The 21991-nt window shown below is 38.1% G+C and overlaps 2 protein-coding genes across 15 annotated transcripts in view; one reads left to right on the top strand and one right to left on the bottom strand.

Annotated features, from left to right (window-relative positions):
- Positions 1-11130, top strand: part of picalma (phosphatidylinositol binding clathrin assembly protein a) — a gene marked incomplete at its 5' end in the record, with an annotated part of 38982 nt that extends 27852 nt beyond the window's left edge. For 2 of the 14 annotated variants that reach the window (XM_084399857.1, XM_084399860.1), the window contains 10 exons: positions 1027-1107; positions 2217-2324; positions 3257-3382; positions 3772-3802; positions 3887-3986; positions 4970-4993; positions 6902-6961; positions 8273-8371; positions 9188-9291; positions 10986-11130. In XM_084399857.1, the coding sequence (XP_084255983.1) occupies positions 1027-1107; positions 2217-2324; positions 3257-3382; positions 3772-3802; positions 3887-3986; positions 4970-4993; positions 6902-6961; positions 8273-8371; positions 9188-9280 (722 nt within the window). In that variant the 3' untranslated portion in view covers positions 9281-9291; positions 10986-11130. Of the gene's footprint in view, positions 1-683; positions 768-1026; positions 1108-2216; positions 2325-3256; positions 3383-3771; positions 3803-3886; positions 3987-4969; positions 4994-6901; positions 6962-8272; positions 8372-9187; positions 9292-10985 lie in introns of all 14 variants that reach the window. The other 12 variants (XM_084399862.1, XM_084399864.1, XM_084399861.1 and 9 more) reach the window with 11 other exon arrangements.
- A 1350-nt stretch (positions 11131-12480) lies between these two features.
- On the bottom strand, positions 12481-21364 carry ccdc83 (coiled-coil domain containing 83). The gene is made up of 9 exons (XM_084399829.1): positions 21270-21364; positions 21022-21193; positions 17249-17416; positions 16540-16631; positions 16395-16463; positions 16185-16306; positions 16005-16105; positions 13190-13338; positions 12481-12838 (listed from the first exon to the last, which is right to left on the bottom strand). The coding sequence occupies exons 1-9, from the start codon at positions 21309-21311 to the stop codon at positions 12596-12598; spliced, it is 1158 nt and encodes a 385-aa protein (XP_084255955.1). The 5' UTR covers positions 21312-21364; the 3' UTR covers positions 12481-12595.
- Positions 21365-21991: the final 627 nt, after the last annotated feature.

The raw sequence follows: 21991 nt of genomic DNA, 5'->3' as shown, positions 1-21991 counted from the left end.
TGATTCTTGTAGTGTACTTGGGTTGTATACTGCACTTTTTGGCAAATGTAGATCATACTAAATTATAATTTCTAAAATTGTCATATGCAATATATGCTGCAGAGATGGTAAGAGAAGTATGCTATTCTGAACACAGCTTAGGTTTTGAAAAACAGCCTGTGTGCGTGTTTGTTTGTGAATGTGTGTATGCCTTTCTATGGAAGTTTAGCTTCTGTGAGTTTGTTCTATGCTGAGGACATTATTTATTATGTTCTCGGAGCGAACAATAACATATTTGAGAGAGTGACAGACAGATGTTTTGTTGCCACTGTGTTTGTACAGCTGTAATATGGGGACTTAGCTTTTATGATCTAGTAATGCTGGTCTAATATGAATAAATGAGTGTGATCAAGAGTGAGAATGGCTGTTACCAAGTACAAATTAACTGCTTAAAAAATGCATGTGCCCTATTTGTGTTTGGTGGTCCTTTTTGCCCACATTTAACCTCAGATAATTGCTTTTTATATGGTGATGTCTTTCTTTCTGTATGGGTCTGTATGATGGTCTCTGGACCACCTTACCCAAAAACCTGCTTGGTTGTGCTTTGCTGCCCTTTTCCTTTACCCTTTTCTATTCCTCCCATCCTTAGAGTGTTAAGTTTTAAAGTATTTCCCAAATGTCAATTTCATTTCTTGGTTCTCCAGATAATTACAATCCCTTTATTGATTCGAGCAGTTCGGTTGCGTCACCCGTCGAGCCCTCTGCTCGGATGGGCTGCTTCCTCTCAGGTACAGACGTCCCAGTGTGATTTATGTTTTCTGACCTCAGGAAACATAGTGACGTTTTTTCAGAGTGCTTTTTACCTCCCCCCAAAAAATGAACTACTGTTTTGTTTTATCTTCACCCTCTTTACTTAAATATAGAGTATGCAGGCTTTATATCATTCCTTTCCTGATATTATTTTTGCTTCTTTATTGCATATTCCTGTCTCACTTGACTAATTTTCCCATTTCTGGCTCTCCTGTACTTTTTTTCTGGGCCTGTCAGACTCGTTCTGCTCTCCGGCTGCCTACCCTAACACTCCTCTCTTCCACTCTGAGCCCTCCGCTGTAGCTGGACTATTCGGAGGTAGGTGTCGTCCCTCCAGCCTGTCTCTATCTTTCTGTGTCCTACAGCGATCTCTTTTCCTTTTTTGTTCCATTCGCAGGTGGGCTTTTGTTGAGCTAGTAGGAACAGGCTGGAAGTTGATTCAGACATTCGGCTCACAGTTTCAGTTTGCAATGCGTTTTCAACCTTTATAATGAACATAATTGTTTTTAATAGGGTTGCCATTTTAATAGTTTGTCTTAATTTAGTCCAATTCATTATCAATTGGAATAGTTGAAAATAACAATTAATCAGTATAATTGTATGTAAATTCCAAAAAGGAATTTTCCTATCATTTTTCGCAGATGATAGTATTTTTCACATATTTGTTAATATTTAGAATTATTTTTTTTATTTAATTTTTAGTCATTTTATTTGCCTTTGTCATTTTTTTATATATTTTTTTAATGATTATTCCTATTTAGCTTTAATTTATTTTTAATTTCACTTTTAGTGATTTTTTTTTTTAGTACTTTAATTTAATTTCAACTTTAATTTGGTTTCAATTAGTTGGCAGGACAACATTTATAATTTTGTTTCTCATCTAATGTTTATTTTATTTTGCATATTTAATGTAATTAGTCTAACTATCACAATTTATTTAATTAAATTAAATAATAAAAAATTTGAAAAGCAAGAATAATATAAAATCTTGTGACTTTCCCTATTTTTATTTATTTATTTTATTAGTCATTTTACCTCAAATAGCTCATACTCATTTAGGATGGTAGATGGAACTTTACAGGTACAATGAAGAAGGGGAATAAATGAGGAGATTTTATCTGACAGGATAGGTTGGCATGATGAAGTTGATGCTGTTGTTGGTTGAAGTTAAATAGCTGCTTTTTTGTTGCTACGATCATGTTGTGGGCTTAACCCAGTCAAACAGCTGACATTTTTGGAAGTCTCTCGACTACAACAGAAATGATTCATTTAAATTAATGATGGCAATTATGCATTACACATGAACTGGAAGAAAACATTAACCACTGTTTAAAATTACCTTTCTGGCATTTTTCCAGCCATAACGTGTAGGTGAACCAGCCTGTGGTGTGTTTTTTTTAGGTCTGACCTTGTTTCCTCTAACACAGGGTTCTCTGCACTTCCCGCTGCCCAGCCTCCCAGTTCGACAGGCCTTAATGTCGACTTTGACTCCGTGTTCGGCAATAAGTCGGCCGCCAACAGCACAGACTCGACTGGTAAGAGAGATGTTAGCCCAGTTGCTGTGACTCACTCATTGCTTTTCTCTCCACATGATGCTTCACATCCATCTTACTACTGAAAGCCAGTGTGTTTTGGGGGCCCAGAGCCTTTATGTAGTAGATCTTTGGACCGTGCTTCAACTAGCTGTGTGATTTTTTTCATAAGAAAAGGGATCACAATGTGATTAAGCACTTGATCTCTTTTGTGTCATGTTCTCAATACTGCATGTTTGGAACTTGCTTTTCAAACACACATCTTATTACACTGCACTGACAAAATCACACATTAGGCTTCTCATAAAACAACCTTGTAGCATTAATTTGCTTGAATCTAGGTTTCATGATTGGTTTGAAATCAGGATATCAGTTGGAGCAGTGGTTAGCACTCTAAAACATTGAGCCTTGACGCTCATATTGACAACTCAGGTTTGAATCCAGCTCACAACACATAATAAAAAATGACTAAAACCAATGTTAAATTAAAAACTCACTGTCTTAATACACATTCTTGGTCTTTTCAAGCATGTTATTTTAAAGGGAACAAAATAATATGGTACATTACAGAAGTTGACTTGAATTTAGCTTAAGTTTCTAAGCATTTCTTTTATTGTTGAATCTGTGTCGTGTCAAAATAAGACCACCATTAAGTTACACAGTCATGTTTTGGGATGTTCCTCATCCTGTCCTCTTTTTCTCCTCTCACTGTTTGGTTTGATCTGTTTGGGCCGCTGGCTTTTTGCATGGCACTGCATGTCTGGGTGAGTTGACTTCACAAGATTTTACCCACATTCTTTCACTTTCAGTCCTGCGACATTTGCTCTGAGGCCAGCTGCCTCTTGCTCCACCCAACCTAATTGTGCTTTTTGTGTTTGTGTGTGTTGTCTGCGTCTTTTATCCCTCTCCCATTCCCTCTCCTCTGTTTGTTTAAGATGATATTTTAGGTGGCCTCCTGAAACCCACAGTGGCCTCTCCCAACCAGGGCCTGACGCCCAGCGCCCAAGCAGGCAAACTGGTTTCCGATGACTTGGATTCCTCCCTGGCCAACCTTGTGGGCAGTAAGCGTCTTGTTTTTGTTACATCAAGTGAACTCTCTGTATTAGGGCTGCACGATTAATTGAAATAAAATTGGCTTGGTGCAATTATTGAATCGCAAAGACTGAAATTGAATTGAAAATATGCACTGCGTGTTTCAGAGTGAAGCATGGCACACATGCAGCTCATGATCCAGTTTTCAGTGTCTCAGAGCTGCTCGGTTTATAGTATAGTAATCAAAATCCCCCCCAAATCATGCAGCCCTGTCTGTATTCTGGTAGTAACAATCAGGAACAGCAACTTTCATGTTTTTTATTGACATAGGATTTTAAAAAGGTGAATTTAGCATTACGCAATGGCATAGTCCTAACAAGTTTTTTTTCTCTCTTTTTTTTTTATAATTTTTTTATAGATCTCGGTATTGGAAATGGAACAATGAAGAAGTATGAACATTTACGGTTCATCTCAATCTAAATTCATAGTGTTCTTCAAACTTTATCATGATTGTTTCTTCTGTTCCTTCTCAGTGACATCCACTGGATTCAACCCGGAGAGAAGAAGTTGACTGGAGGAACCAACTGGCAACCAAAGATGGCTCCGACCACAACATGGAACCCTGCCACTATGGTGAGGAAACAATGTGTGCTTTCTCTTACTCAAATGAAACAAAACTCATGCTAGAAACAGCTGTCATAAACCAATAGACGGATAATAGTTGGAGATCCTCCACTGATTCTGAAACGTGGGCTCTGTTCCAAACCCTGATGAGCTGCCTCGCTGTCTACATGGGGAGCTACCTTCTAAGACAGCATCATAAGTGACTGAATTGAAGCATTGTACAATAGCAAAAACTAATTTCATGTGACCAAAATGGCAGTCCAATGATTGGATGACGATGTATACAGACGCAAAATGGCTAGCTAACAATTGTTCTGTAGGTGTACAATGATCAATAGAGACTTCTGTCTCTTTTAACATTTGCTTAACAGGTTTTATTGTCATGTAATGGAACTTCGACTCATTGATGCATTTCATTTACTTCATCTGTTTATCATTAACTGTGAATAACTTTATTGGTGCTCTTATGTCATCTCTTGTGTTTGTTTAACAATTTCTGAATGGGTACAACTATTGTACTTTTCCAAATTGGAAGTTGATTCCATATACTTTGAAGTTAGCATCTGGCTTAGCTAACAACTTGATACTTTATACAAATGTTGGATAAAATAGTATTTTAATTAGTAGTACTATTTTCTAGCAGTACTTTTCAGGATACTTTTCATTATTATTATTTTTATTACTGCTGTTATTGTTTTCAGTGGGGTTGTCACAATGCATTCTGGCATTGCCTTATTTCGGAAATATATATGCAATTCTGCTTTAATCTTATAAAGCAACATGATTTTGCTGCCTACTTGTTGTCTAGGTATGCAGCACATTAGCTTTTGGAACAGAGCTGTAATCCACCCTCAAAAACAGCTGGAATGTATTGTCTTGTCTGTGTTTACAATGTGTTTGTGTGAGCTTACAATGTGAGATGTTAGTGTGTTGTATGCCCTCTAATTGTGTTTGTTGCGTTGTGTAACTGTTCTCGTCCGGGGGATAAACAGAACGGCATGCTTTTCCCACAATACGTAAGTCGAATTGTTGAGTTGAACGTTTCTCTGAAACGCATGAGATTATTAACCCCACCGCACCGCCTTTGCTTTGGTCACAGTTTATGACCTGTGCGCGTGCGTGTGTGTGTGTGTGTGTGTATGTTTGAGTGACCAAAATTGAACCGAAACCCATGAGCTGATCTAACAAAATGTTATCTCGGCATGGCTGACAGCTCTCTTCCTCTTTTACCATTTCCTCATCGGTTTCATTTGTTTATCGCCATCAGCAAACAACTGTAGTCATTTTTGGCGTGAATCAATGGGTTAGTGTTTCCAGTGCAGGGTTTACTGGACATTATGCAAAGTCCAATACAAGGTACGGTACGCCCAACTGTTTGATTCAGATCCATAACGTGCCTTGGTAAACGTTCTGATGGAAACACTTCCACCAGAGTTTTTTTTTTATTCTTTTTTTTAAACAGGATATTGATGGATTTATAAGTACATCAGCATGATTTAGTCCCATTAAATCCTGCAGAGTTAAATGTTTCTCCTAAGAATGCAGTACAGCTGAACTGTTTGCTTACCCTAGTCTAGATACAAGTTTACATTTCCATGTTTACATTGTACCGTTTTGTATCTTAATGAGATTCCACAACTCTGCCAGCATATTTACCTTCCATCATCTTGAGATTCATTTCAATTTGTTCTGATTCGGTGTGATATACACAGAAAAGCACACAAGGTTTAGTTCAGATAGATTCACAACAGTGTTCAGAGAATTTGTAAAACTTTAAAGATTGGGGACAAGTAAGCTCACTAAGGCTGCGTTTATTTAATCAAACGTATATTCTAAAATATTATTACAATTTAAAACCATTTAATATACATTTAAAATGTAATTTATTGATTATTACAACTTATTACAAAGCTTTTTTTTTTTTTTTTTTGCCATAACACATTACTTTTTAGTTTATCGTCTCATGATCCTTCAGAAATCATTATAATATGCAGATTTAGTGCTCAAGAAACATTTCTTATCAATGTTGAAAATTATTGTGATGTTTGAGGACACTACACTTTTTTTCAGGATTCCTTAATTAATAGAAAGTTTAAAAGAACAGCACTTATTTTAAAAATATTTTTGTAACAATGTATTAGTCTTTACTGTCACTTTTGTTGAATTTAAAGGGAAAATTAGCATGAACAATGAAATATGTCAATTAATTTAATATCTTATTAATTTTATCCATCACAGCTTCGTAAAGGGTTTTATGACATCAAAACAATCTCCTCTGCTTTTTCAGAAGTTGTCATAGTTCATGGGTAAATTACCCCGTGTTCGTTAAAATGTTTATTTAACAATTTATTGGTCCATTTGGTCACCATCATTGAATTTAGGAGGCCGTTCACAGGAGCAAAGCACCAGAGGAAATAATAGTGTGTCTGTGGCTATCGAAGGCCTTCTTGAGAATCTCACAGCTCCTTCACAAAGAGCTTCTCTCTTCCACCAGAGCTCTGCACCTGCAACTAATCACTCTGCCTTCAAAGAGGTCACACACACACACACACACACACTTTTTCTCGCTCTCTTCCTCTTTATCTCCTTGCCCATATTCCTGTTTTGATGCTCTGTGTGTAAAGACATCTTCAATGTTTCCCAGATGTGAGCGACTCTCCATGAAGAGAGAAAGCTAAAATACTGAAGTAAAATACATTTTGAAAAGAGCATTCTGTTAGTCCACTTGCACAAAGTTGCCTTTGTTCACCGAGCGCCGTGTGTAAACGTGGAGACTGGGGCAGTTGTGATCTCATGGCTGCACGAGTGGAAATTTCTCACTTAAGGTGTTCAGAAGAATCGCTCTTTCATGCTAAAAAAAAAAAAAAAACCTGCTGATGTTTCACCTGTGGTATTTCTGTTCTAACATCAAATGTGTCTTCTAGGCTCCCTCAGTCATGGCCTTCCCTGCCACGACGCCCACAGGAATGATGGGATACACAATGGTGAGTAGAAATTACTGCATTACTCACTCCGTCAGTGTCAGAAGTATTATCTTTTCTACTCCTGTGTATTCGGAGAGTGCAGTGATGCTGTCAGTGTAGTGTGGGTGTGCAGAACACGATAAAGGGCTCTCTAGAGCTCCAAGCACCTCTTCATTGAGTGCAGGTCAACGATACAGAGACCTGGATCTTTTTTCTTTTTTTTTTCTCTGTGTTTTATTCATCATGTTTGTGGGTTTTTCTGCATTGCTTTCTCCTCCATGAGCCCTTAGCTTTAAGAAAAAAAGATGGGCATCATTTGATGTTCTTGAAAAACACTTTTTTTTCCAGTGTAAGACTGGATGGTCTAGTGTTTGTTTACTTCTTTATTAAGCATGAGCGGGAACCAATGTTATAATTCTGGTGTAGCTCCTTATTTTATTCATAATTATACATTGAGTTTTATTTTTAATAAAACAATTTAATTAATTATGTTTTAAATTATCATTAAATTGTATTAAATAATTTAAGTATGAAAGAGATCCTGATGTGTAGCACCTAATAATTATATCAATAATAATTAATTTGTCATTTTATTTTTAATAAAAAATGTTTATTATAATAACTGTTGTTGTTTTATTGTTAATAATAAAAATATATTCTAATTAATTTATTTTATTTATACATTAATTGCATTATTATTATTATTATTATTATTTGCATTTAAATCCACTTGGACTGAGGGGGCACATGGACATGAAGGTTCTATCTATAATCAACACTTGAGTCTTTCCTTTCCTCTCCTCTTTTAGAGTTTTACATTATACTCGATAATAGAGGTTGAGTAAGCCATACAGGTAAAGTAGCGCCGGCCGTGGTTAATGGTTAAAAGAGAGGCACTTTTCAATAACAACATCTGCACTTACATAACTGCTATTATGACTCATACATTTTAGATTCTCCAGTCCAAATCCTGTATTTACCTCAGTTTTTTTTGTTAAGAGTTCGAACTAATGTAGAAGAATATGAATTGCTCCAAAGACCCCCACCCCTAAAAATGTGTTTCTGTGTGTAACTTTTCCTGTCTGCTGTGTTATGTAGCTCAGGTGGAGTTAAACAGTAACTTTAGTCTGATCAGATGAGAACATTGAGTTCAGACTGGCTCACATTCCTCTTTGCTGAGTTTCAGTACTGTCAAACACAATGTGCACAGAGGAACTCTGTAAACCATTGGCATTTAAAGTTCCAGATGCTAACACTGTCCCAAAAAGTCAAGACAGGACATTGCTTTCTGTTTCATTATCCCTTTAATTTTTTGTTTTATTTCCTTTCTAGCCGCCTCAAATGGGCTCCATGATGACCCAGCCTACCATGATGTACACGCAGCCTGTGATGCGGCCGGCCAATCCCTTTGGCCCAATCTCAGGGGCACAGGTATAACCTCACACATAATAAGGTTACAAATCAAATTTGGAAGCCTTAAGGTGTGGTCAGATTTACTGCTGAGTTGGTGAATTTTCGCAAACAAAATTCAGTCATTTCTAAAGGAATTCACACAATCTGGATTTCCCCACACAGATTTCAATCCCCAAGCAATTTCAAAGTTGCTTGGTTTGAAAGTGATTTCTGTGGGAGTTCTGCTTCCTCACTAGACTATAGATAACAGACAATTGATATTTTTTGCTCGTGAAATTTCAGTAATGTGACCACACCTTAATCCAATCATATTTGCCCATTTTAGAGCACAGTAGTTACCCATAGGTCTCTGCAGTTTTTGCATTTATCCAGCCCCATGATTCTTTTTCGGAATAAAGCCATCAGGTCAACCCTGACTGATCATGCTCTATTCTAGAAGCCGCTCTAGAACGCCAGAGGCTTTATTCAGAATGCGCTGTAGTTAGTTCACCCTCATGTGCCATCGCAGCGCTGTTCTGAATATGAAAGCTAGCATGGTGGCCTTCACACATCTCTGGGGGAAGCATATGTATTCCACAATCACACCTAAATTTCAGCTCGAAATACATATGGTGCCCCCTGCAACTCCTGCTTCATTTCTGTAGTAGTGTTAGCACAGGAAATCAGTACCATCCCGCAACCTTGCAGAACGAGAAGGATTTTAGTCGCTAGCAAACAGCCCTTTCTCTTTCTGAACCTCTCTTTTATTATCTAGCCTGTCTGGCTCTGAATTTTCCTCTTGTGTGTGTGGCTTTCCTCGGACCCCTTCAATCTATCTCGTTCTTTCTAAACTAGCTCTCTACAGCCTCTAGTCCTTCCAGTTCAAGTCCTCTCAGAGCTCCGGGACAGGACCCTTTTGCACAGCTGTCTTTGAAGGATTTCCTTTAGAGCGTCTTTAGGTACAACATGTCTGCTGTGTGTGTGTGTGTGTGTGTGTGTGTGTGTGTGTGTGTGTGTGTGTGATCGGCGCTTCTTGCTTTGTTATTGTTTCTATTGTCAAAACTCTTACCCCTGTTTTTCTATGTGCTGCAATACTAATGTTTTCTATATCCATCGTTATGATGTGATTTGTAACAGTTCAGCTTGTTGAAATGATCTTCCTTAAAACGGAGGCATTTTTTACAGAGCTCTTGAAGTTCATTTACAAATCATGCATGATTTTATTCTGTTTCTCCCTGGGATTTAAAGAGGTCATATCATCCAGAATTAAAACTTTCAAGGTCGCAATGTAATGGAAGTAGCGACAGATATTTTCTTTAGTATTGTGACGTACATCCTAATGATCTTATTTTTCTTATCAAAAAGAGCCGGGGACTTGGTTCTGTGCATCGGTTGTTGATTGGATCGAGGCAGATCTGAGTGTGAGCTTGCAGTTGATTGTAAGAAAGGGGCAGAGTAATTGATTGGTGAAGTCTGGCATACGTCACCAGAGAAACAAAAAATATCATTTCAGTCCAGTCAAATCTTCAGTGTGAATTTTCTAAATCTGTTGGAATGTGATGCAGGATTTGCAAAGAAGAGTAGATATCTTGTTCAAGCTAATCAGGAAAGCTTTTCTTAACAGTTAACATTGTTAAGCTAGTATGCTATGCTGTTAGCTTGCTAACCAAAGACTATTACACAAAGAGAAGGAAAACTTTGGGGTGTTGCTATCAATTTATTGATTACTGTTGCTCATTTTACATGCGGAGGGGGCGTGTCTTAAAGGCACAGCATTAAATCTCAAAGTATACTTAAAGGTAGGTAATTTTCGGAGAGGCTAGCAATGGCGAGCTAGCTTTGAAAGCATGAGATCCCACCCTCCCTTCAAAGCGCTCTTCAAAGCCACGCCTCCTCCAAAACAAATGGCGTTAAATTACCTTGTCTCAAAGTACATAATAATGAACATAAACAACTTAAAGAGCACTGACCTGTACCACCTGACACCAGATTCATTTTGGCGTTGATAGTGTTGCCTTTGAAACGCAAAAAATTAAGTCACTAACAGATCCGAGTATAAGATCAGAGGTTTCCATCTCTTTCAAATTACTGTAGTTATGTTGTGAACACAGCATCAGCTGGTAGTTTTGGTTCAGGAGGAACTGTAAAAGGCGGCTGCTGTTTTGTTTGTGGTGCTCGGTGACTGACATCTGTCGAACTCTGCATAGCATGAGCTAAGTGTACAGTAGAAAAATCTGGCTGTGCGTGTACAGTACATGCGTACTATGCTTATGATGAATGTCGTTCACTGTACTCTATGCGTGAAAATTGGAGTATACTTTGGGCTTAAGAACTCAAATAAAATTGGAAAAAGTGATATGACCCCTTTAAATTAATCATTTTTTAGAAGGTTATCTTGAGTTGCAGCCTCATATACTCATCTCATCATTGATTTGTTGCTTTACTCGATGCATTTGCATATTCAGTTCATTATGTGACTCTAAAATCAGAATATTCAGTCAGTCATCCAACAAACATCCAAACATATTGCCCTGGACACTGTCATAATGGTTCTGTTATTATAATGTGTTATAAAATCAAATGTCAGATATACAGAAACAAGTCCTGAAATATCTGTTGATGGCATCAGTAATACGTGTTTCTCTGATTCCAGATGCAGTTCATGTAGGTGAAGGAGGGTCGACGCTTCCCAAGGATGAATTATACGGCAAATCTCAAACCTTTAATCTCTCTCCAGTTGGATGTTCGGCACTTCAGGGAGAGTTCTGCCCCAGTACAAACCTGTACAGGAATCAGAGGGAGGGGTGGGAGGGGCATACGATGGGTGGGGTTGGGAGGGGTAAGACTTTGTTGCCCATATATGGAGGACACAGCGCGCTCATTTTGTAATTTGTCTAACGCGGTAACAGTTATTGTACCGATCTGCGTCTGTAACGAAACACAAGGGTGTTGAAAGAGTGCAAGAATGTGGTGGGTTTTCACAAACACAGCTTCACTTTTGTCCATGGAATGGAGAACCGAGGCATCGGGGATTTGGGTGAAGTTGTCTTTATCCGATCATCAAGCAAGCATTACCTGATTTAACCATCTCCAATTAGAAATTCTAACATCGGGTTCTATTATTTCAATTTTTTATGTTATGACATTTGCAGTAGACATTCCTTGTGTATTGTCTGTATTTATTTATGATTTACCCACTGAGGACTTTTTTCTTTTTCTTTTAAGCTCTTCCTTATGGGAGGTGTTTCGAATTATGTGTTCATATGGGTATGATTGGTTGTATAATTTGGATTTGAGTGACTGAATTATATATATAAATATATATATATATATATATATATATATATATATATATATATATATATATATATATATATATATATATATATATATATATTATAACACACATATATAATATAAAAAAAATGGGGGGGAAATGGACACCTATAAACTGACTGATACAGCACTAAGTATTCTCAGAAGCAGTTGTATGTCTAGTGCAATTTCTTTGTTGCTCAAACGCTCACCGCCCTCCATTTGTAACAAACATAGGATAAAATATACAAATCATTATGCCACATAGTCAGTTCTGTGCCCCGGGTGGGGGGGGTTTCGTGAGGGAGCATTTAGCAAAGCACTACATTTGTGATTCAGCAGCATTGCATTTGGGGAAGATCTGTATTGCTTTCTGCTTGGCATGTCATTATTTTACATTTGACAGTAATATGGCTGCCTTTTCAACCTGAATGTGCAGAGTCGCCTTTGTTTTCGGGCCACCCAAAAGCAGTTTCGTGTGTGTTTGTGGGTGCGAGTGTGTAAATGTGAGTGAGAAACGCAGGTTGCTGTCGGTATTGGATGGGGTCGGTAGTGTCTAGCTGTAGGTCCTGTAGCGCGAAGAAAGGGGGCACTGTTGATCAGTGCTCAGTGTACATAAAACAGGCCCTGTCCAGTAGGGAAGTACACAAAGGGTGGTCCGAATATGAGGGCGATTCTATCCATTGATTTTGCATATTTACTGCATCATCCCTGCAGATTCTATTTTGTTTATATGACAACAACAAAAATGAAGCAGAATTTGGGTGATTTTCAAATAAAGTGCATCTTCCACAGAATTAAGTGTTTCTTGTTGATCTTTTTTTTTTTTTTTTATGTAATGTGGTTGGTGTGTGTGTATGTATGTATATATGTGTGTGTGTGTGTGTGTGTGTGTGTGTGTGTGTATATATATATATATCCCTGGAAATTATTTAACATTCTTGTATTTTAATTATCATCTAACAACTGCTGAATTTCGCAGGTGTTGTATACAGATACATCAGATTCTGCTGACTGCTGAAACGTTCTATTGATGATCTCTGTTGTAATCGGCCACTTTGCAGTTTGCAACAGGTCAAAGGTCATCTCCTCGCTCACATCCACAGGGTTGTTCGGTGGTGGGTGCAGGGGGGATGCTTCACCTATCACGCACAACAGTCTCTGCCCCAGAAAGTCCAGATGCATCGCCCCCTAAACACAAACGCAGCAAGCTTAAAGCGGGTTTAAGTTTGGCTTCATTAACAAGGGCGGTGACTGTTCCCCATCCGTGCTCATTTCATCTATATTCTAGCCCATGATGCCTGGAACTGGCAGTGGGAAAATCAGACACTGTTTCCACAGGCCTTATGTGCCACTGAGAGGGCCTATTTGTATTTTACCGGATAATATCTGTCATAAACAGATCGGAGGTGGTGTTATTAGTCATGCTTTCGTTACTAATCAAAAATGAATGACTATATTGATGCCATCTTCACTCTTGCATGTGACTAGGTGGGGCGAACACAGCTAGCATTGTCTATGAATGTAGTACAATGAATTTACCGTGAAAGTAGTCTGACTACTGTACATCTCGCTGAGGTCAGGTGGGGTGGAAGGAGTTGTGTCATCACAGATGGTAACATCTCTTTCCTGTTGAGCCTCTTCAGCTTTCTCTAACAGCTGGAGGGAATACGGGGCTCTGTTGACCAATGCTGGAATAAAATTGACATTGTGAGTGATTGATAAATATTTGATGGCTAACGTCAATGTATAAAATAGGTGTGAGGCTCTATAAACGTGCACTCAGAGGCCATTAAGTTTAAACTGCTGAGGACATGAAGTTTTGAGCGCTAATGAAAACACTGCTGCCCTGTAATGTATTGTGTATATAATGACATGACTTCCTCTACTTTGGGAGCATTTAGAGAGGGCTGAACAGTACCGGTATTCAGAGAGCTATACAAGTCTCCCAAACTGGTAATACTGGGCTATGGTAGATTATTTAAAGTGTTGTACCTATATGATTACAATAAAAAGTTTACTTTGTTTAATTTTAGTTGGTCAAAGAAGAGTTTAGTGCTAATTAAATGGAGCTGGTAAGTTTGTAGTCTTGAATCTCAGAAGAAAATTGGTATTTTAGCATGTAGCATATTTCCTATGGGTTTTTTATAAAATGGCGGTTATTGATTTGAGTAATAGGTATATTCACATTAGCAAAATTTCCCAGACATAAAAGGTCTATTTTCTGTTGTCAATAGTGTACAGATGAATGAAGCACAGTTCACACAGAAGTCACCTTTACACCAAGCAGCTTTCTGTTGGTCAACGTGGTGAATCCATGTGACCAACTCGAAACATTTGCGAAATCTGCGTTGAGAAATATTTCACCGTCACAGGAATCCACACAATTGGATGTTTTATCGAAATGACTAGTTTTTGCAGACAAACGTTTGCAGAGAAACATTAACTGTGACTGCACCTTTACTGTTGCTCAGAAAAATCTAGTAATTTCAATAAGAATCCGTGCGATTGCAAATTTGCTGCTCTCGCCAACAGAAAGCTTGGTTTAAAAAAAGTGACGTGTGTGAGCAAAAATCTTTGCGTTTGCTTGCAAAACTAAAATATTAGGTGGGAAGAAAGACTACATTTCAATCCTTTTGTGAGCAAATGCAAAGTTTCACTAGCCTGGAAATCCAGGCCTAAATCTAAAAGATTAATGGTCTGGCGTCGACTAATGAAAATCGCCCAGCTCGAGGGGCGGCACCAAGCATGCATTTGAAAATCTCACTGCACGCAATTGGATAACACTACGACCAATCACAACAAGAAACCCCATTAGCTTAGCTACCAGCGGAGCTAACTGGTAGATTTACCGTATCCGGTCGGCAAAACAGCAAAAACGTCCTTCTTGCAAAGGAACGATTCGATTGCCATCTTCTGTTCCTCTTTTAGAGAAAAAGCCAAGTCTAACTCGTTCATTGTAGTGGCCAAAGCCGTTTCAAACAACTGGTATTCATCCATAACCATCTTGCAATGTTTACTAATGACTTCGACGTCACAGCGCTGTCGTCATCTGTTTAGCTCGCCTCTGGCCCGCCTATATCAGATAACCCGATGTGATTGGTGCAGCTCAGATCGAGGGGCATATTTAATGAGCATTATTATTAGCAAATTCAACTTGTGCTCTTGTGAGAACTCTGGATTACCAGGGAAAGTTTCACATGGGAACTGCAATATTAGAACTTTGTGGTCTTCATTGTTAAGTTTTTCTCTTTTGTTCTCAAAAATACTTCAACATGGTGATATTAAACTCTTGTCTGCCTTAAAGGAACACGCTGACTTTTTGGGACTTTAGCTTATTCACCGTATCCCCCAGAGTTAGACCGCTAGCCTAGCTTTGCACAAAGACTGGAAGTATACGGCTCCAGCTAGCATACTGCTCCCAATAAGTGACAAAATAACGCAAACATTTTCCTATTTACATGTTGTGATTTGTATAGTCACAGCATGTACAAATAACAAGGTCACTTGAGACAGCCATCTTCAAATCGTATACATACTGGGAACTATATTCTCAGAAGGCGAAGCACTGCTACTTGGGCGGAGTGATTTGCTCACAGCACCTGAGAAGCCCCGTGGTGATGAGCAGAGAGTTCGCTCAGAGTTGGAGTAAATCACTCCGCAGAAGTAGCAGTGCTTCGGGAGTTAGTTATTGGGAGCAGTATGCTAGCTGGAGCCGTTTACTTCCAGTCTTTGTGCTAAGCTAGGCTAGCGGTGGGTGCGTCAGACAGAGTTACAGCACGCACAGGGATGAAAAAGGTATGTATGGACTTGTCTAACTCTGGGGGATACGGTGAATAAGCTAAAGTCCCAAAAAGTCAGCGTGTTCCTTTAAAATATTTCTACATTCAAGATTACAAGCTTAACAAATCAGGCAGCTGTTGTAATCCTTTTATAGTATCATTTTTGTCCTCAAGTTACACCTCAGAATGGTTGTTAGGGTTTGAGACTGTTTTCCATTAGACAATCAGCATTGTCATGTCACATTTCTGTCTCCAAGCTAGAGTAACTATGCTGGTGATTGGCTCAAAACAATCTAATGGCACAACTGAGCTCCCTTAAACAAAGATGAAGGATGAACAAAGATTTCAAATCACTACTGCCATTCAAATGAATGGGAATGCTAATGGGTGCTTTCTCCCCGATTCATACTTAATACAACTCTTCTTAACTGTTTTAGTATTTCTACTCTGTTATGGCGCCATCTATTGGTTATAAAAAGGCAATGCTTCTTAGGTAAAAAGCACCAGGTGTTCAGTTAAGTATTGTTTTTTATTCTTAGACTGAACACTGCTATTATTAGCAATGTTTGGATTACCTGATGTTTCCTCTAGGCTTATTTTCATTATGTTCCTGTCCATACTACGGGTGTCATGGGACCCAACGCTAGCAGATTGCGCAAGAAATTCATTGTCTTGGCTGAGGGAAACAAGAGAACACTATGAATTCAAACTTTATGGTCCAGAAAAATCTCACAGCTTCAAAGTCAAACTCATACCTGATCAGAAGATCATCCATAGGGCGTATTTGGAAAAGATTATTAACAAGTTCCAGGTTTTCCTTTTCTAACTGCTGGACGGTGGATTCCAACACTGCGACCCTGTTAATATATAGGGGAACCTGACATGGGAGATTAGCTGCCCTTTATAATCTTTGCACGTACAATAGGATGCATGTATGTATGATAAAACTTAAATCTAGACCACACCTGTTTAATCAGCTGACTATTTTCTTTAACCAATGATTTACTGTTTTTATCAAGGCTTTCAGCTGCTCTCTGAAACATAAAGAAACATACAGTTTCAGTACCTCAGAACATACATACTAGACAATGTGTCAGCAGACTGCAGTACCTTGAAGGCAAGATGATTTATATCCTTGATACTCTGTGCTTCCTTTTGCATGGTTTTTTCAACAGCTGCAGCCAGAGATCTCTGAAAATGTTCTGATTTTTTTTTTTTTTATTAAATTATTATTTGTGTTATATAATTTAAACGATGTTGTGGCCATAAGTTTACATACATCTGCAAAATGTTAATAATTTCAAATAGATGGATCGTTTTTTTAGTTCTACCTTGAATAAGCTCTTTCACATAGCAGATGTTTACATAGTCCACAAACATTTTTATTCAATTTACACAAACCAGTTCAAAAGATACATACACTTGATTCTTAATACTGTGGTTTTTACTTGGAAGATCTACGACTGGTTTTATGTTTTGTGATAGTTCATAGATTTTTCTTCAGTTTAACTGCCCAGGCAGGACATAAAAGGAACTCATAAACAACTATCACTAAATAAATAATTTTTTAATAAAAAATATATAAATAAATAAAAGCCATGGATCATCCAGATAATGACATACAGTATTAAGATTAATAACCATTTTTTAGCTGTTATTTGTCTTGTTGGTTAAATGCAGACATCTGTTATGTGAAATAGTTTATTTAGGGCGGTAATAAATAATAATAATTATATAACTGTGCTGATTTTGCAAGATAATATAATAGATATTTGTGTTCTGATTGCTGTAAAGTTAAAGCAGAGGATGGAAAACGCACCTGATAACTCCTGGAAATTAATTTGTGTAGAGGCAATATGGTTTTCCAGTTTTTCTATCTTTTGATAGTCTTTAATGCTGCCCTCGTTTTTGTACTGTAGCATTTCCTGTCTGTCCGTCTGCAGTTCCTCCACTTGCACCCGCAGCCTTGCGAGCTTACAGCGTAGTTCTTTCACACAAATGCACACACACGACAAATATAAATATAACACCGCGTAAACCATACAAGAAAAGGATGAGGCACTCAAATCTACCTTTATTACAATAATGTATAAAAGTAGCTAGTCAATACCAATACGTGCTGTGCGCTATATTTCAAGTGTTCTATAGCCATTGCTTTGTATGATGAACATGTTTATGAACTGGATCAACTGTTTCGCTGAGAAGATCCGACTCTTGATTGATTCATTCGTCGCTAACTACTTCTGATGAACACATCAACACAAAGCTATCATATGGCTTTAAATGTGAAATAAAGCGTATAAATCATATTGAATTGTTTTTACATTTTTAATGGAATTTTGCATTTTGAAGCTTGAAATATGGAGACATTCTAAAAACGTGGAAAACGCTCATCCAGTAGCAGTTTTAACATTAAGTGACATGGCATCTGACGCACAGAAGCCAATGGCACATGTCACTATGCGTATTGGCACATCCGGTGGCACATCCGGTCTTCATTGGCATGTGCCAGTGGATAGTGGCACATGTCACTGACATTATTGGCATGTATTGGCACATCCGGTGGCACATCCGGTCTTCATTGGCATGTGCCAGTGGATAGTGGCACATGTCAATGACATTATTGGCATGTATTGGCACATCCGGTGGCACATTGGCATGTGCCAGTGGATAGTGGCACATGTCACTGACATTATTGGCATGTGCCAGTGGTGGATAGTGGCATGTGTCACTGACATCGCGACACACTATGACACCTGACTGACACCGAGTCGCGGAACATGTCACCATGTTGCGACACCAGTAATGACTGACAGATTAATCGTAGGCCTAAACGTAATTTTGGCACAAAATCCTAAATAAATAGCCTCATTTTATGATATTTAAAATATCAATTAAACGAATTAAAGTGCATTCATATTTTTTCAAACGTGTTATTTGTGTCACGTCTGTATTTGATTGGTGTGTGCGTGCCATTGAATGTTTTGTAATACCAGTGCTACTTTATGTTGTTTATCTCGCAAAGTCACAAACTGCCCATTCTAGGAAAGACACAAAATAAATCTATTAGATTCTCATCTGTTTCAAGTCCTTCCAAAAAGTGTAAAAAAAAAAATATTAAAAATAATTTGTCTATGTATCTGAAAAGGAGTATACCGAGCTACTAGCAATATTCTTTATTTATACAAGTGCAAAAAAGTGTTCAGTGCATTTTAAAAATTCAACAAACGCTCGATCGGTTGCGCAGGAACTTCCTCAGTACCTTTAATAATATTTCAAAAATAATTTTATGGAATTATTCAATAAATAAAATATTTTTTTGTTGTACAAATTAACTATGTGCATATGTTACATAATCTACATTATACTCCGGCAGACAGCTGCAGGTGTCACTACTGGAGGTGCCACAACATAAAGAGGCATGTACCAGTGGATATTGGCATGTGTCACTAAAACGTGAGATGTGCCAATGGATTGCGTCATATGCCACTTGCATAACAATTTGCTTTATGCTGTCAAAAAATATGATTTATAACATCGCTAAGTTAATGTGTAGCCTACAACATACATAATTCGATACAATTATTTTTGAAATGTTTAAGCCACAGATGAGAATCTTGCGCTGGCCAGTGTTACACTCACTTATACTGACACCTACTGGCGTGCGTTTGTGCAGCATCACGCAAAAATAAAGGTTTACAGTAACGGAGGCGAACGTTATTCGTAGTGACCCATGATAGATTTATTTCGTGTCTTTCACTTTGCGAGATAAACAACAAAGTAGCACTGGTATTACAAAACATTCAGTGGCACATATGCCAATCAAATACAGACGTGACACAAGTAACACTTTTTTGAAAAATATTAATGCACTTTAATTCGTTTAATTGATATTTTAAATATCACAAAACGAGGCTATTTATTTAGGATTTTGTGCCACAATTACGTTTACGGTTAATCTTTCAGTCACTTCTGGAGGTGTCGCAACCAGGTCGCAACACGGTGACATGTTCCGCGACTCGGTGTCAGTCAGGTGTCATGTCAGTGTCAGTGTGTCGCGATGTCAGTGACACATGCCACTATCCACCACTGGCACATGCCAATAATGTCAGTGACATGTGCCACTATCCACTGGCACATGCCAATGAAGACCGGATGTGCCACCGGATGTGCCAATACGCATAGTGACATGTGCCATTGGCTTCTGTGCGTCAGATGCCATGTCACTTAATGTTAATACCGCCTCTCCGCTCATGGCATAATGTAAGTTACCGAATTAAGACATGATAAAACATTCAAATCAGCACGGTTATCAATGATGAATATACGCAAGGATGAGACCAGAATTTTAACGCAACGTGCTAAATTGCATGTAAATCATTTTCTTTATTATGGTTTTCTATGGGAACAATTTAATGTGAAACATTAGCGCGTATATATTCTGGGTCCATCTGCTTGCTAGCTTGTACATAGGAGGTACGTTTTATTAATAAATTTGGTATAAAAAAATAAATTAAAAAACATCTTTATAGGCCAACCTTAAATTAAAGTCACCATGAAAACCACAATTTACTATTCTTATTTTGTATATTGCATTATTTATTATCGATGATTTATTCATTCCTACACATTTTCTTTTCAGTTATGTGCTAATAATAATATAATACTTTTTTATTATAAAAAAAATACGCTTCTTTTAAAGCTTGAAAGACTACCCATAGGCCATAACTACTGAATATTAACTGAAAAGAAGGCCCAATACAATTTTTGTGTGTGTTCCACAGAAGAAAGAAAGTAAGCTAACAGTTAAAGGTAACGTTATAGTGGAGGATTTTCTTTTTCCGGGTGGATCATCAAGACTATTGGTCCTCCTAGTTGTCAATCATTCTGGTGATATGTTTACATAAGGCCGTCGTACTTGCTCGTCCCTAGGTAGTTTTCGCTTTCTGCGCATGCGCACTTTCAGGTGTAACGTTATATGTGTGGTGAGCTACGGTTTCAGCCATTCATTGAAGCTCACCGTTCTCACCGGGTTTTTTCAAAATGTCTGAGGGTCGCAAGAGAAAAAGTGTCTACAAATTGTATGACAAGAAGAGAAAGGCCTCTGAAGAAAGAAACAAGACCAGAGTGTTTTTGGGAGAATATTTCACACACTGGCTGCACTAAAAGCACAGGTTGGGCTTCCCACTGATGCCTCAGTCGCAATGTTTCTACTCAACAGGTAAAGTTTGGCATGCTATTTGGAGAAATCCATTTAAAATCACAGCTAGTAAAAGTTAATGTAAGCTATGATTAGCGATGCTAGCCCTGGCACAAGTCACACACCGACAGCAACTTGTAAACAGCGCATGCACGAGGAGAACTAGGCTGTGCATGCTCTCTCGTGCACACAGGCGTTCCCTCTCGTGTTGCGCATGTGCATTTTTTTTCAAAAAGTGGAGAGGGCGGTGTCGGTACACGATCCGTTCCACCTGCACGATGACAGGCGGTTCTTTTCTAAAATTCTGGAAAATCCTCCCTATAACTTTAAATGACAACAGACTTTCATTTTTGAGTGTACTATACCCTCAAAACTGTGTGTCACTCGGGTACCTTCTAGTTGTTTCTCTTGCTCTTGTTTTAGCTCCAGGTTCTCTCGAGTCGTTTGTTTCACCAGCTCTTCATCTTCTTGCTGTCTTTGCTCCAGGTTCCTCTGCCGCTCCTTTATCCGTTTACTTAGTTCAAGCACGTGACGTGTCTTCTCTTCTCTCAGCTGCTCCTGCTGCTGAAGATACGCGTGTTTGAATTTAGCCTTCGTCCTCTTCATAATCATCTTCACCAACATTAGGGTCACCACTTACCAGCTTTATCATGTTTTGCTTCTTATCTTCTAGTTGGCACATTTCATCCTTAGAATCTTGAATTTCTTTCTTTTTAACCTGAATTCTATTAGAAATAAAGTAAGATAGACTATTGTCATGAGAATAAAAACGCAAAGTAGCCTAGATTAAGACAATATTGAGCACCGTACTAACTGGAACTGTATGAAGGCCTCTGCTAGAGATGTTGTATCTAATGTCTTGCTCATTTTCAGTTATACACAAGTTAGTTTACATCGTATCCTTGATATGAAAAACAAACAAAACAACAGCATTTATTAAACCTTTAAACAGGCCGTGGTAAGATCATTTGTGGGTAAAAGAGCAATCTTACCTTTGAGCTGCGAGTGTTTTCTTTTTTATTCTACCTAGCCTATTTATTTCGACTTTCGACCTTTTCGTAAATGTTTGCACGTTGTTGTTATGGAAACTAACTGCCGCTGCGAAGTCGATCAGCAGGGGGCGACAATTATCGGTGCAGGGGGAACAAGAAAAGTGTTCACTGTTTATTAAACTTTTTTTCCCTTCATTTCCTTGACTTACTATCCAACAAATAGTGACAGTTTTTTTTTTTTTTTTAAGCTCAATGTTCAACATTCCAGTTACCCCAGGTCATGCACTGTGCTATTCATTTTGACTAAAAGTCAAAAGCCAATTAATTTGATTCTGAACCGTATGATGTTGCTGGATAAATTATACACATT

The sequence above is a fragment of the Rutilus rutilus genome, assembly GCF_951802725.1.
Source record: "Rutilus rutilus genome assembly, chromosome: 25".
Lineage (NCBI taxonomy): Eukaryota > Metazoa > Chordata > Actinopteri > Cypriniformes > Leuciscidae > Rutilus > Rutilus rutilus.
The sequence above is the reverse complement of the archived record's forward strand: the minus strand, read 5'-3'. Positions and strand labels throughout refer to the sequence as shown.

Bases quoted from the DNA above. Each gene is read 5' to 3' on its own strand.
- ccdc83 (XM_084399829.1), bottom strand. From the start codon at position 21,311: ATGTGCCAACTAGAAGATAAGAAGCAAAACATGATAAAGCTG. The intron at 17,417-21,021 runs GTACCCGAGTGA...TTTGTGTGAAAG, and splicing joins GCAAGAGAAACAACTAGAAG to AACTACGCTGTAAGCTCGCA. The intron at 16,307-16,394 runs GTGTGGTCTAGA...CTCCCATGTCAG, and splicing joins ATAGTCAGCTGATTAAACAG to GTTCCCCTATATATTAACAG.